The sequence below is a fragment of the Suricata suricatta genome, chromosome 4 (genome assembly GCF_006229205.1).
Source record: "Suricata suricatta isolate VVHF042 chromosome 4, meerkat_22Aug2017_6uvM2_HiC, whole genome shotgun sequence".
Lineage (NCBI taxonomy): Eukaryota > Metazoa > Chordata > Mammalia > Carnivora > Herpestidae > Suricata > Suricata suricatta.
In genome coordinates this window covers 55,210,400-55,224,609 of record NC_043703.1, presented here as the reverse complement: position 1 = coordinate 55,224,609, position 14,210 = coordinate 55,210,400, and the positions used below count along the sequence as shown (strand labels likewise).

At 44.5% G+C, this 14,210-nt stretch overlaps 1 protein-coding gene across 2 annotated transcripts in view; it reads right to left on the bottom strand.

The window, feature by feature from the left end:
* Positions 1 to 5,937: 5,937 nt before the first annotated feature.
* LRCH1 (leucine rich repeats and calponin homology domain containing 1) overlaps positions 5,938 to 14,210 on the bottom strand; it is a 157,382-nt gene continuing 149,109 nt past the window's right edge. For both annotated transcript variants that reach the window (XM_029936738.1, XM_029936739.1), the window contains one exon: positions 5,938 to 8,460. In XM_029936738.1, the coding sequence (XP_029792598.1) occupies positions 8,350 to 8,460 (111 nt within the window). In that variant the 3' untranslated portion in view covers positions 5,938 to 8,349. The remainder of the gene's footprint in view (positions 8,461 to 14,210) is intronic.

The window sequence follows — 14,210 nt, the reverse complement described above, 5'->3', positions numbered from 1 at the left end:
GTCATGCTAGATCTCACATGGGAAGTAGGACCTAGAATTACAAAGATTTGTAGATTTGTAAGTCACTACTGCTGGTGGCTGCCACCAGAGATCTTCAGCATGAATGGAAGGGTGCCAAGCACTCCTCCTAAAAGAAAAGAAAGAGAAGACTATAAAGAAAATGGGAAAAGAACACTCAGATAAAAGTGTCACCAGAAAATAAGGCGCCTGGGCGGCTCAGCTGGTTGAGCGCCTGACTCTTGCTTTCAGTTCAGGTCATGGTCTCATGGTTCATGAGATCGAGCCCATTGTCAGGCTCTGCGCCGACAGTGCAGAGCCTGCCTGCGACTCTCTCTCCCTCTCTCTCTGTGCCCTTCCCCCTCTCAAGCACGCTTGCTCTCTTTCTCTCTCTCTCCCCTCTAAAAAACTATAATTAAGCATTTAGAAAAAAGTCACCAGAAGAAAACTCTTGGGTTTCGAGAAGCAAGTGTTCAACCATCCCTTACGCTTCCCTATACAGGAAGAAGCCATAGGGATGGGACTCATGGGTTTATTATGAGTGTTTACAATAGAGTGATAGGGATAGAAGGGAAATGAACAGAAATCGAAGGCATTTGTTCCTTCACCTGTTCAACAAATATTTGCCAAGCACCTCTTATTTATTAGCCACTGTTTCTAGGCCTTGAGGATACAGTAGTAAACCAAACACAGGCCCCTACGCTAATGGAGGTTAACTCCAGCATTGTTTATAGAATACTCATTAAAGAACATTCACTAAGGATTTGGGAAGACAGGAGCGTAGACAGTATTTTGAAGGGAAGGTGAAATGTGCCTGCTGGTAACCTCCTTAGATAGTAGGCACGTCTGTCCCTCTGTCTCCATCCCCAGCTTTAGTGACGATAACAGGTATTTATGTGGCGATCATAATCCAAGAGATCAAAATCTTTCTTTTACCTCTCAAAGAACAACCATGGTTGTTAGAGACTTTACTGGCCAAGTACTTTGGCGTTTGTAATCACAGTGGAAAGTAGGCTCCTACCCATCCCCGCTTCTCCTTCCCAATCCCACCCCTGCCCTATACCATGTGATCTTGTAAAATACTAATGAGTCTGCCCCCACCACCCTCCATACAGCCTCAGCAGTTTTATTTTGTTTTGTTTTCATGAGTGTTGCTGAACCAATCGGCCTCAAATCCAGTATACAAAAAGCTTAGAGAACAGTCAGGTGGATTTTCTACTATTAACTGGATTCCATTCCTCTGATCTCATCACCTCTTTGACCTTGTCAGAAAAGGCCTGTTTACTGTCTTCCTGAAGACCTTTGTCCTGCCTTCTCAATGACACTGCACTCAGTGCACCAATCCTCAGCTCCAGACCTGCTTGCCAGGAGAGGGTCCTCTGCCCACAGACAGGTCTACTTCTTTAGATCTTCAGGTGGACACAGCTGGCTTAGCCCTGGCTGCATGGTGACACGGGTTTCCAGTACTGCCGGTGGAGGGTTCTGCCTACCTGTTTAGATGGTCCCCCTCAAGTGCCTTTACGAGTGAACCATTCACTAGAAGGCAGAACGAAGAGGTCTGGGCTCCTGTCTTCGCTATCAGGATCATGTTGGTCTTTGCACTTCACTTATCCTGCTTGAAATGTGTTGTGCGTCCTGAATTTGAGCATTCAAACACTCTCAGTTTCAGGAAGTTCTCGAGTACTATCTCTATGTTGCCTCTCCTGTGTGGTCCTTCTAAATTTCACACTAAGATGATAAATAAAGACTTGAATAGTTTCCGGCCAGTTCAAGTTGAGTCTAACCCCAAATTTAAGTGGAAAACTCTCAGGCTTCAAGCTTCAGAATTTCTTTTTTAATTTTGCATAGGAAGCTCGTGCTCGGTTGGGTATAATCCTGGGGCATGTGTGGGGGCTGCTTCAGCAAGGGATTGCTTTTTCTTCTCCTTGGTGTCCCGGGGTGTGACCACCCTGAGACACTGTAAGTAAATACTCTTCATCTTGGGGTTTCCCAGACCACAGCTGCAATGGAGATTCAAAACATGTATTCGTGGAAGATGAGGTCGGCAGTGACAACGTCACAGGAGCTGATACTTCCCACTTCCTCTCACCCGAGGACGGCGACTCTCCTTGACATCTCTCTTTGTAGACAGACTAATCTCTTTTTCTCTATACTTTCAGTGAAGATGCAGCCCTCTACAAATGCCAGCTTTGTGCAGAGACATCAAATCCCGCTCAGGACTCCCCTTGACAGGGCCCGTGTATCTGTCTCTGTCACGGAAAGTCAACAAGTTAACACACCATCTCTTGGTCAAGAGGATGATGGACTGGTTCTCCCGAATCGTCATGGCATTGCCTTCATTTTAATATTCTGGTCTTCAACTCCAGCTCCCAAGAGATTTTGATGTATATTAAAATTTAGGAAAAACTTAGCTTATTGGTCAATTCTATCAGGTAGACCCACAAGAGAGGAACACAGGTAAAGTAACTTTTATTTTAAAAAAAAGCTTTTTTAATGTTTATTTATTTTGGGGAGAGAGAAACAGAGCATGAGCAAGGGAGGGGCAGAGAGAGAGGGAGTCACAGAATCCAAAGCAGGCTCCAGGCCTTGAGTGGTCAGCAGAGAGGCCATCAGGGGGCTCAAACTCACAAGCTGTGAGATCATGACCTGAGCTGAAGTCTGCCACTCAACCAACTGAACCACCCAGGGCCCCCTCTTTTTTTTTAATGCTTATTTTTTATTTTTGAGAGAGAGAGACAGTGCGAGCAGAGAGGGGCCAAGAGAGGGAGTTGGAGATTCTGGGGATTTCCTTATTTTCTTACATAACCAAAGCACATATATGGGCACACATTGATTTTTTTAAGCATTTCTAGGCATGTTTTTGAAGGAGGTTTGAGGGGTGGATAGAAACACCTCTTGAGAGTTTGGCTGGGATAATTCTGAGGGATGAGATGTCCTGTACCGTTTCCCAGAGCTTCCTCCAGGACTCAAGGAGGAAGGACTGTCATTCACTGTGGAGTGGCTTGGGAATGCGCCCCCTATTGGCCACCGTCCCTCTCGAGCCCCACCTCATACTCAATCCCCCTGCAGGCTCAGTGCCCGCCAGTGACCTAAGAGCCCTTCTCCCTATTTCAGGGTCTGTCCAGTTCTTTTAGGAATTGCCCACCTAAGACTGCATGATTCTAGGAACTGGAACATTCTTCTGGAGGAGGCTTCTAAAATATCGTATCAGTGGCTGTTCAGTGAATCCCCATTTTTTTCTTTCAGCAAATAATATTATCCTGGGGGAAATGCATATCTTCTAATATTAACAAAGGAAGAAAGACAGTAAAGTTTTACTTTGTAAAAATACATAGGGATGTCTCAAAGAAAATATTTCAAAGGTTTAACAGTTTCCTAGAAGACAGGATTACAGGTGATCTTCCCCAATCTCTTCATACTGTCCAAAGTTTCTGTGATGAACATGTATCACTCCAATAAAGAGAAAAATATTTTCCAAAATTAAAAAAAAAGGAAACGGATATGGCAAAGAAATTGGGAGCCTCTTCCTAGACCTCATTCTAAGTGTGAGGAATGCTTCCGATTCTACTCTGTTTTATAAACCTCTCTCCCTGACCTTGATCTGTCGTAACTACTAGCATTTAACTGGTCCCAATAGGCGCAGCTTATCAAGTTTTATCCCACAAACATGCTTTCTTTTGTAGCTCCGGAATTCTAAGTATAGCCAAAATAGGTGCTGTCAGCGCAGCCACGGGGTGGGGGTTTTATGGTGAAAAAGTTTGTACTTAGACCTAGCCAGGCAGCTGGACTCAGTTTAGATGATCCCAATTTCATTGGCAACATCCAAAGAACCATGGTCATTTTTTTTTTTTTAACCTCTAGAAACTTCAGTCCATCAGCTCTCCTGGGATGCCCTCTCTACAGTGAAAGGGACACATGCCTTACAATTGAACTTGACCCTGACTTGCTCGCTTTCTCACCTGATGTGAGCTTGAACAAGCTTCTTGAATACTCCGAGTCTCATATTCTTATTAGTTTGTAGCCCTAATTAGAAGCGATGGAAGCCCAACTTAAATTGATTTTACTCACTTAGCCTCTTGAAAGAATTCATGGAGGGGTTGACTACCCGGGCTTCAGAAATTCAAGGCTCTTACTACTGGGCCCAGAAATGCAAACATCAGGGGTTTCTTTGCTGTTTCTTGTCCCCACTTCTCTCTGAATGCCAGGCTTATCCTCAGGGTCTCTTCCAGGTTTTATGTCTTTTGTCACCAGTCATCAGAAAATAATTAAAATCTTGCAAAAGAGATTTATTGGTCAATTGTGAGTAAGGCGAACCAGCTGGACATGTGGACAACGCCAGGTAAGAACCACAAAACCTCACGGTATAGGAGGCAGGGCTAGTTACTGGACGCATCTAGTACAGGAGTATAGGAGTCCACAAGTCCTTTAGTGTTTTGGCAAGAGTTTTCGAAATCACGTGTGTGAAGTTCATTAATTCTTCTAACTGGCATCTTTTTGTGCCTACTACAGGACAAGTACTGTTCCAGGCAAGAGGGGAGTCAGCAGAGAACAGAAGAGACAAGTAGCCTTGTTTTAAGGGGGCTTATAGTTCAGACAAAAACCCACAGTAGCCACTCAACAAATACTGGCCGTGAAGGTGGCCCGGGAGTGTGAGTGTGAGGAGTAACGTGGCCGGGAGTGGGCCCTGCTTCCCACACACGCCCCACACTCAAGGAGTGCCAGTTCGTAAGAGAACTTCCCGGATCATACATCCCCAGAGAGTGGACTCGCCTGGATCTGGTCTCTGCTCGCTGCCCTCCTGTGAAAGCTGGGAGATTAGTTAAGCAGCCTCACCAGGGTCATTGCTGCCTGGGTCTCCCAGACTCACCCAGGAAGAACTGGGACGCCCCTGTCACGGCCGTTGGCCAGGACTCGGTCTCTGGGCCAGACCCCAGCTGTGGCCAATGCCACATGGCTGCACTGCACAGGTGTCCCTGCCAGGTCCCCCAGGGCCTGTGGCCTCCCTGTCGCTTGCCCCTCACACATTCCCCAGTTGCTCCAGCAGAATTACAATGCACAGCGTCTGCAGGTGCTGGACCTGCATCGCGTGCAGAAGACTAAGATACCTACGATTTCGAGGTTTGGCGCAGGAGACAGGTTCCCAACCAGGACACTGGGGGCCATGCGTAGGTTTTCTCACCTCAGCAGAAACAGATCTTAAACGTAGAGACCCTGACACTGGTCCCAGTTAGGCGGTTGGTCTCATGTGTCGTGTGGTTGGGATGAGAAGACAGACACGACCAGCCACTGTTTTCACTTGAATTCCTCAAAGCAGCTGTGCACCCACCAGACAGGTTGCACGTGTGGGAAGAGCCCTGGCCCGGATTCACGGGAGGGGACGCAGGCAGCCACGTGGCGCTCTGCAGGTCACTTTCTGCAGGGGGCAGCTGAGCAAGGACCGGATGCTGCGGTTCGACAACACCCACCACAGATCCCTCAGGCTTCCTCAGGGACACCTTCTGGAGCCGCCACCCAAGAGACAGGTGGAGAGTCCTGAGTCTATACTTCCGCTCCCACTCAGAGCAACTCTGCTTTAACTGCTTCCAGGGAGGATTTTAATTTGGGGAAAAAAAACCCAAATTGTCAGGGGCGCCTGGGTGGCTCAGTCAGTTAAGTGGCCGAATTCAGCTCAGGTCACCATCTTGTGGTAACACATCTTTTGGAGTCTGTCTCCCTTTCTCTCTCTGCCCCTCCCCGACTCACACTCTGTCTCTCAAAAGTAAATAAACTTTGGAAAAAAAATAAATTTTAAGGAAAAACTGTCAAAAATATATATTACATACACACACACTCACATATATACACTAATAATTGCTACAATCTATTTCAGCAATGACACCCTATGATTTCTTTTGTGACTACAGTCAACCTTTGCATCAGATGGGTCAGTCAGTCAGAAGATGGTTTGTACAAATTCAAAGTTTTAATGGCTGTTAAATAATAAAAGAGAGGATATCTGCACTATGTACATTCTGTCCACTTAGGGACTCTCGGCTGACCACGCACATTTTATTGCACATATAAACAGTGTACAAGGATCTTGAAGACGTCTTCACCATACAAGGCTGCATGTAAAAGAAAAAAAGCCATTGCACAGAATATTGAAGCCATCTGAATTATACAGCCAACTTTAAGAAAAATGCTGAAGATTAATATCAAAAGAAATATTTTAATTTTGGGGAAAAAACCCCCTCTCAGAACAAGGATTACAGAGCTTCATGTTGTCAATATATACATGTAAAAAAATATCTCGGGACCCTGCATTCTGAATGCCCATCAAGGTGCAGCAATCGAAGTTCTTATTTCTGTATCAACCTTCACCTACTGTTTACATTGAATACGCTCTTTGTCCAAAACGTCCTTCTTTTTTACATCATCATGCTTTTTGACAAAACAGGTATTTGTGCAGTACAGGAAAATATTAAAATATATTTTAAGTTAGCTTAAAGTGCACAGTACATTTATTTGACAGGAAATAACTACTAGCTGCCAATTCAAATGACCATTTTCAGTAACCCCTCCGTCTTGCCCAGAGCAGCGGGTAGCCTCGGCATTGACCGACGCGTGTTAGTCCGTGTTCAACGCACACCATCGTGCCGGCATCGTCTGTTTTGTGTTCACCCTTGTATTTGTCTTCTGAATCGTGGCTGCTGCTGCTCTTACAACTCACAATGGCTTTTCACGGAGCTGAAGCTGCAGTCAGGCGCCACAAGGACAAGACTTTGGAAGAATGACTGGGCTGGGTGAGTGCGCGTGCGTGTAACTGCCTCAAGCAGGTGGTTGTGTCTGTTAAGCCTTACGTGACCCTCTCAAAGCCGCACGGCTCCCTCGCCTTCGCTGGCTCTTCTCTAGTCGTGTTTTGGTCGAACTTACTTTTCACTCCTTCCTAAGCTACTCAGTCTCCAAACACCACTTACCTAACTGTCTCCGAAGCCTGCCCGGGTGTTCACGCAGCTGCCCCAACTTGCTAACTCACTTCTGCGGTTTCACACCGGAGACCGCAGATCTTGCGGTGTTTTCTGGAGGCCACCAACTAACTTACAATAAAATGAGCACGTCCGCATCTGAGTCGGTTCCTCTTTTAAGACTGGCAGCGGTAAGAAGTGCTGGTTTCCTGACCCAGGTCCTCAATGCCGTGTGTAATTCCTGCTCGCTCAGTCAGAGCTGTCCTTAAATCAATCAATGTTTTATTACCTCCGTTTTCCAATGCCATTTCCTGATTATCTACCTTTGGCCTTAGACTTTCTTTCATTACCCACGTTACAGTGCAAAATTATACTTCAAGACACATGACGCTAACACTTACTACTTCTCTGTGTTAAAACGTGAATGTTTTGTGCATAGCAAAATAAGTCTGAATCCAAAAAAAATAATTGTTCACATTTCATCTTCAAGTTTAATGTGCCTTTTTTTAATCACAGCTATTTACAAATAACTTTGGGGTGCTCTCTTGATTTCAGTCAGTTCATTATGAGAGGACAACAGGCCTGCTGGAATGTAGGAAACTGGATGGAATGCAGAAATAGAAATAAAACCAATGTTCCATAAACCAAAGTGTAAATAATGCCTCCCCAGGAAACAGTTCTAGTCACAGAAGCACCTGTTTTTTGGCTTAATTTTTTTGTTTGTTTGTTTCTGAGTCACATACACCAGAAAACATGATTACTGAGACCTAAAACTACTGCACACCAAAGAGCATAGAAAATAATTCAATATTTATAATATTAAAATAAAGTGTTTAACCACAAAAAAGCAGTAATAAAATAGTTTCCTAATTTACAATTTGCATCCAAAGGATGAAATAACAACTCACTAATAAATAATATTTATATAAATATTTTGTATGTCGAAAATAGTTTTTAAAAGGCAATGGTCTCAAGAAACATCTTGAAAAATTTGGTGGTGAAAAACCTGATTGGGTCCCCCGCCTCCCCCCACCAAATACCCAAGAAGTTTGGTGTGAATAAAACAAATGCATCTTGTTGCAAAATGGTTGTGCTTGGTGTTTTGGTAATGGCAGTAGGTGAGTGTGGGAGGGATGGGAGGAGGTTGTAAAAGGCATCGATGTGCTGCTCAGTTCTTCACAGACAGCTCCCTCACTGGCTTTAAGGTAAATCTTTCTTATATCTTAACAGTGGAGGTCAGTTCTGAAAGGCAGAAAAAATCTCCCCTTAGGTCCTCCCTTCAATGCAACTAGAGCCAGGGAACTGACAGGTAGTGAGCGGGAGGGTAGGAGGAACAGGTGCTGAGAGCAGAGTTCAGGATCTCTGATGAGAGAAGAGTCTGAACCGACCCAAAGGCGAGGAGCTGGTTTCATGTGAAGAGAGACTTCGTTACCGTTACATCTAGTAATGCTTGAACGGTAATGCCCACTTTGACCAGGCCTTTCTCTTCAAGGATGTGATGGGGCAGACACAGTTTTTCCTAAAAGGGAGAAGAACACAACGTCAATTTTTAGATGACCAAAACATAATCATAAAGTCTTAGGACACCAATGTCTGGAGCTGAATTGAGCTCTGACATATGTCTGTCTGGTCGTCTCAGACTGTGCTCCCTCCCTTGCTTTCAACCCATTGGCAAAGATCTTTTCTGTGTTTGCAGAGAAAATAATGATTTTTCACAAGTAAAGGTTTTTCAATATGTGATAGAGCTAAACATTTAAAATAACTTCATGATAAATAACTGAGCTACATAGAGTCACGTGGAAACCAAAATGCCAAGAATATATTAGCTGACATTCTTACAATGCAGAATTGCAAAGAGATTCTCACATATTTTAAAGGAAATAGTATACTCATTTACATGCTGTCCATGCACCATTCTACTGACCATAAGCCTTGATTTTATTTGCTGTCATCTCTGAAATGGAGGCATGTGGTGAACTGGTCTCCTTTCTTCAAGGTTTATCAAGGGCCTTGTAAATAAGTAATTTTAACCACAGCCTTCATTAGTGTCTCTTTTAAGACTCTTCCATAAAACTGTCAAAGACACAAATGTCCTGTTACTTCCTCATGTCGTATTTTTGCTCTTGGGAAATGGCCAGTACATGCAAATCAATGAAATAATCAGCACAAATCACTGCTTATGGGGGAGAACCTTGCATGCTCAACCAACCAGTTTACGAAAGAACACAGTAAGATAAGTTCACACCTTTGTCATGTGGCTCTGGGAATGAGGGGAATTTCCTTGCTGAGCCTGTCTCCTTGGCTAGGAAAAGAATCCATAGCAAACGCTCACTCCCATCTACGAGGTCATGCTCTCCACAGCCCAGTGACCACTGTTTCTAAGCGCGGTTTAAATGGGGTGTGCGTCACACCCCAGACAATGGACACAGTGTTTAACATGAAGCCAATCAGGATCTTGGACAATGTTGCTGTGTTTCATGTGATTTGTGCTTGGGGAACCAGATCCTCCTACTTCCTCAATGCAGAACTCCCCATAAATTGCCACGGATACAGGCATTCTGTCTAGAACGATCTTTAAAGGACATGCCAGGACATCAAGTAATTTGCTCCACTGTTTGCAAAAGTCATTTTCTGAAGAGGGAGGGGGAAAGGGGATGGGAGGTGATGGTCATGGAGAGGGGCACCTGTGGGAAAGAGCACTGGGTGTTATATGGAAACCAACCTAGCAATAAACTATTAATAAAAAAAATCATTAAAAAAGTCATTTTCCTATACTCTCTCAGCCACCTTTTTACCCCCATCCCCATCTTTTTCCATAACTTGTGGTAAGTTAAGAGTATCTCCAACTCTCTGTCTGGCACCAGGTCTTAAGAAATGGGTACATGTCAACACAGGACAACTGATTCTTTAAAGCATAATTTTAACCATTATTTCATGTGTTTGCTCTGTATCATAATAGGATTATCTTGTCAATGGCATATTAAGTGGGCATGCAGGTTTATGCTGCTGGCCAACGTAGTAGCCACATGTCACTGAGAAAGGATGGAAGGTTCTGTCTAGGGGCCATGAGCTGTCAGCAGGCCAGGATGGGCATGCCATAGCCACGTATCAGTGTATATATCCTTTCTTGACACCACTTGCCAAAGGCTTGTGAAATCACCCATTGGTTCCACAGGACAGAGCTGTGTTTACTTCATTCTTATGATCCATACAGCACCCAATTTGACATCTGGATTTGTAGGCAATTACAAATGGCCACTATATGGTTAAGCTCCTGACACAAAGTATTACTTGGGGAAAAAATGAAGTCTTCTATTTACACCATAAGTTAAAATCAATTTGAAATGAATTAAAGAGTTAACGTTTTTAAGCATTTAAAATTTTTTTCAATGTTTATTTTTGAGAGAGAGAGAGAGAGAGAGACAGAGAGAGAGAAAGAGAGAGAGAGAGAGAGAGAAAGCGCGTGCGTACAAGCAGGGGAGGAGCAGAGAGACAGAGGGAGACACAGAACCCGAAGCAGGTTTCAGTGTCTGAGCTGTCAGCACAGAGCCCAAGGCGGGGCTTGAACTTACCAACCATGAGATCATGACCTGAGTTGAAGTCGGATGCTTAACTGACTGAGTTACCCAGGTGCCCCTAAAGAGTCAACTTTTTAAAAAACAAACCAAACACCTCTTCTAATAAAATCGACATGAATATTCAGCATCTTCTCTTCTAAATAAATGGAAAATATCTAAGCCCCCTTCCCCTCAAAAAAAAACCCAATTAAAAGATAAACAAACTCTAAAAAAGTATTTGCATCAAATTACAAAGAGTTTTATAGGACACATAAACTCAAACTACTGAGAAAAACAGTAAGATCAATAGAACACTAGGGGAGAAACACAAAGGAGGCATATGCCCAAGACATTTGAAAAGACACTTTGCTCCTTGACCACAGTGTTTATTTATGTTTAGTCCCAACTGTTCCTGAATTTATTTACTAATATTTCTACAGGATCAAAGCCATGTACAACATGGCTTTTCTGGGGCTATGTGCCCCACCCTAAGTGCGGTTTAGCATGTCTCCATTCATGACTGCCCCCGTCCCATTAAAGAGTGGTTCCAAGCTAGAGGTCATGGCTGGGAAAGGCTGGAGTCCCAGAGACACAGGGATGGGAAAGCACTGAGGTCTCAGCCTCCCGCTGACTTCTGCCGATGTCACAGACTGAGTTTGCTTAAGGTCATCCTGTCTCCCAGGTCTTTGTTTCTCCAGTCATCATTTCTCACTTCCTGGTCTCCTCACTCCTAAACTTGGTGCAGAGTCCAAGGATCTCCCTTGCAGCCTTCCAGCTGGCAAAGAGAAGTAAACAGGAGATAGAAAAAGGTACTTCTCACATCCTTCCTGCCTTTTCTGCTTTCATTCGTTCCCTGAAGAAACCCAGAAGTGCCCTCAGATTCCTTGCACGGAGTTGGTGGGAACCTAGGGAGACTGGCATGAGCTGGCCGAAACACACCCACGGCAGTTCAGGCTGCAGCGTCGCGGGACGGGGGGAGGGGACTGAGCTGAGGCGCTGCTGGACAGCTGAGCAAGGACAGCAGCGGGCCACCTTCCACACGCTGGTCCTGCCACTGCAGATCTCATAGGGGCACGGTGACAGGGTCCCTGAAGTGACACAGAAGTTGGGACGGGGAAGGAACTGCCATAGATTTATGGCTGGATCAGAAGTGACAGAGAAGGGCCACCCAAACCTGCCTAAAACGGATTTAAAGCAGGGATCACTGCACACTTACACTGACTTGAAGTGCATTTAAATTTCATGGTCAGAGAAGCCTAGTGGTTCTTCTTAGAATGTGGCACCATTGCTGTGTCTCCCTGGAAAGCACTGAGTCATGAAGTAGTATCTCACATAAATATAATGCTTCTGATCCCCTCTGAAGAACTTGTGCTCGATGCTGTGTCTCTCATGGTGGCATCTGGAAGGTTCCCTCACATCCCCTCATCCAACTCTTTTTGGAGCCATAGCAAAGAGGGCTGGAAAAGACAGGCAAGCCATAAAGCCTGAATGCTAACTTAGAAAGGCTTCCAGGCCCCTTCCTACATGCTTGGCACCAATGCTATAGATTTACATCGCTTATTTCTTCATGACGACTGTGTAAGGTGGATATAATCTATTTCGCAGATGAGAAAACAGAGATGTAGAGAGTTTAAGTAACTTTGTTAAAGTCACGCAGCTTTTAAGTGCTGGAACCAGGGTCTGAAGATGTGCCTCCTCTCCGAGCTGGGGCTCTTTCTACAGCATCAAGCTGCTTCCCAGAAATTCCTTCAATGTGGGAGTAGGTTGTAACTTGGCCCCTGGGACAGGGAGAGGCCTCTGGGCCCTCAGAGTCCTCTCCCGGTAAGTCCCAACAAATTCAACATCGCATCGCATCAATGAGTGATGGGCATCAGTTGTGCCCCTTGGCTTGTTTGGCTTCTCTTTAAAGACAGAAACAGATATCGGTCGTGCCCTGGCAGAAAACACCTCACGGGGGCACCCCTGCCTTGGCTCTCCTCTATGGTTCCTCATGCTCCCAAATGGCTGCACACCTACTTCCAGGCCAGCTGCTAGGCTAAAATGAAGTCATTTACGTTGGCATATTTCATATTGTTCAGTCTGTTTCTCACATGCAAGTTCCTGACACTGAACTGAATGAACCTACAACAGAACTCTCTGCATTGTTTTAACACCAAGAGAGTGTCAACTCCTGCTCAAGAGGGTCAGTTTCTTCCAATGTAAAAGGACGACCATGTTAGAACGTTATGGACTGAGAGTGTCTTGTCACTCATCTGATTCTCTGCTTTCCAGCCACGCCACCTTCCGGTGCTTTCTCCCTCTAGAAGACCTCATTCTCCACACACATTTGCCCCTTTTCTTACCTCCCCAGCACACAGCCCCCTTCTCTGGCTATCCCTACACATCTTTCAGGTCTCGGTGTCCCCGACAACAGTGGAAGGAAGGCTTTGCAGACTGTTCCCCTTCAGAGTCCGATCCCCCGCTTCCTACTTTACAGAATCCTGTATTACACTGAATCCCGTTTTCTTTGTCCCCTAGATCAGGGGTCCAAAACCCACTGCCTGCAGGCCAATTCAGTCCACAGCCTGTTTTTATAATAAAGTTTTATGGAGACACAGCCACATCCCTTTGTTTACGAGTCATCTATGGCTCTACAACAGGAGTATCCAGTCTACAACAGGAGAACTGGGTAGTTGTAACACAGATTGTAGAGCGCACAAGGCATAAACTATTTACAATCTGGCACTTTACAGGAGAATTTTGCTGGCTCCTGGTCTAGACTGCAAGATTTTTGAAGACAGGGTCATGTATCATGGTCACCTTTTTATCCCCCAAGTCTACCACAGAGCCTTACTCAAGCGTGCTCATTCAATATTTGAAGAATGAATAAATGAACACAAGCACAAATAAAATTGCAGTGAAAAGCCAAAGAACTGGACATGGACAGTCTCAAAGAAAAAAAGCACAGATTCTATATATATCTGATTGTTTTTTTTATTGAGAACTAATTTCAAAATCTGAAGCCTAATTTTAGAAATGAAAATCTCCAGGGCACCTGTGTGGCTCAGTCACTTAAGTGTCTGACTTTGGCTCAGGTCATGACATTGTGAGTTCAAGCCCTGAGTTAGACTCTGTGCTGACAGCATGGAACCTGGAACCTGCTTTGAATTCTATGTCCCCCTTTCTCTCTGCCCCTGCCCTACTCACACTCTCACTCAAAAATAAATAAACATTTAAAAAAACTTAAAAAGAAGACAGACTATCCTAAAATGGTATTATAATATTTCTCACTCAATCCAAAACCATTGTATTGAAATTTTAATCCACTGTCCAGTACTTTTACCCTGTAAGGTGAAACATCCTGTGCTCTTATGGCAGGGACTACATGGATTTTAGACAACTCTAGCACTAAATTTAATGTCTTACAAACAAATGGTATCAGGATATCTTGTGCCTTTTTTACCCATTCTCATCAATGAAACTCCTACTTAGTTGCCTTACATTTGAGTTCTGTAGCTCCCTTCCCACACCCCATTCCACAGGGGTCTCCCCAGAACTGTAAGCTGCATACAAATCATGACTCTAGAAGGGATGAAGAGACACATCAGCTGTGACACACTGTGGAAATCCTAACACTGAGCGGTGAGCTGCCATCAGTTGGAGGGGCTGGAGAAAGAAAGATCTATTTGAAATAGAAGGTTCTCTATCTCAAATAGAGAACACAAATAATTGG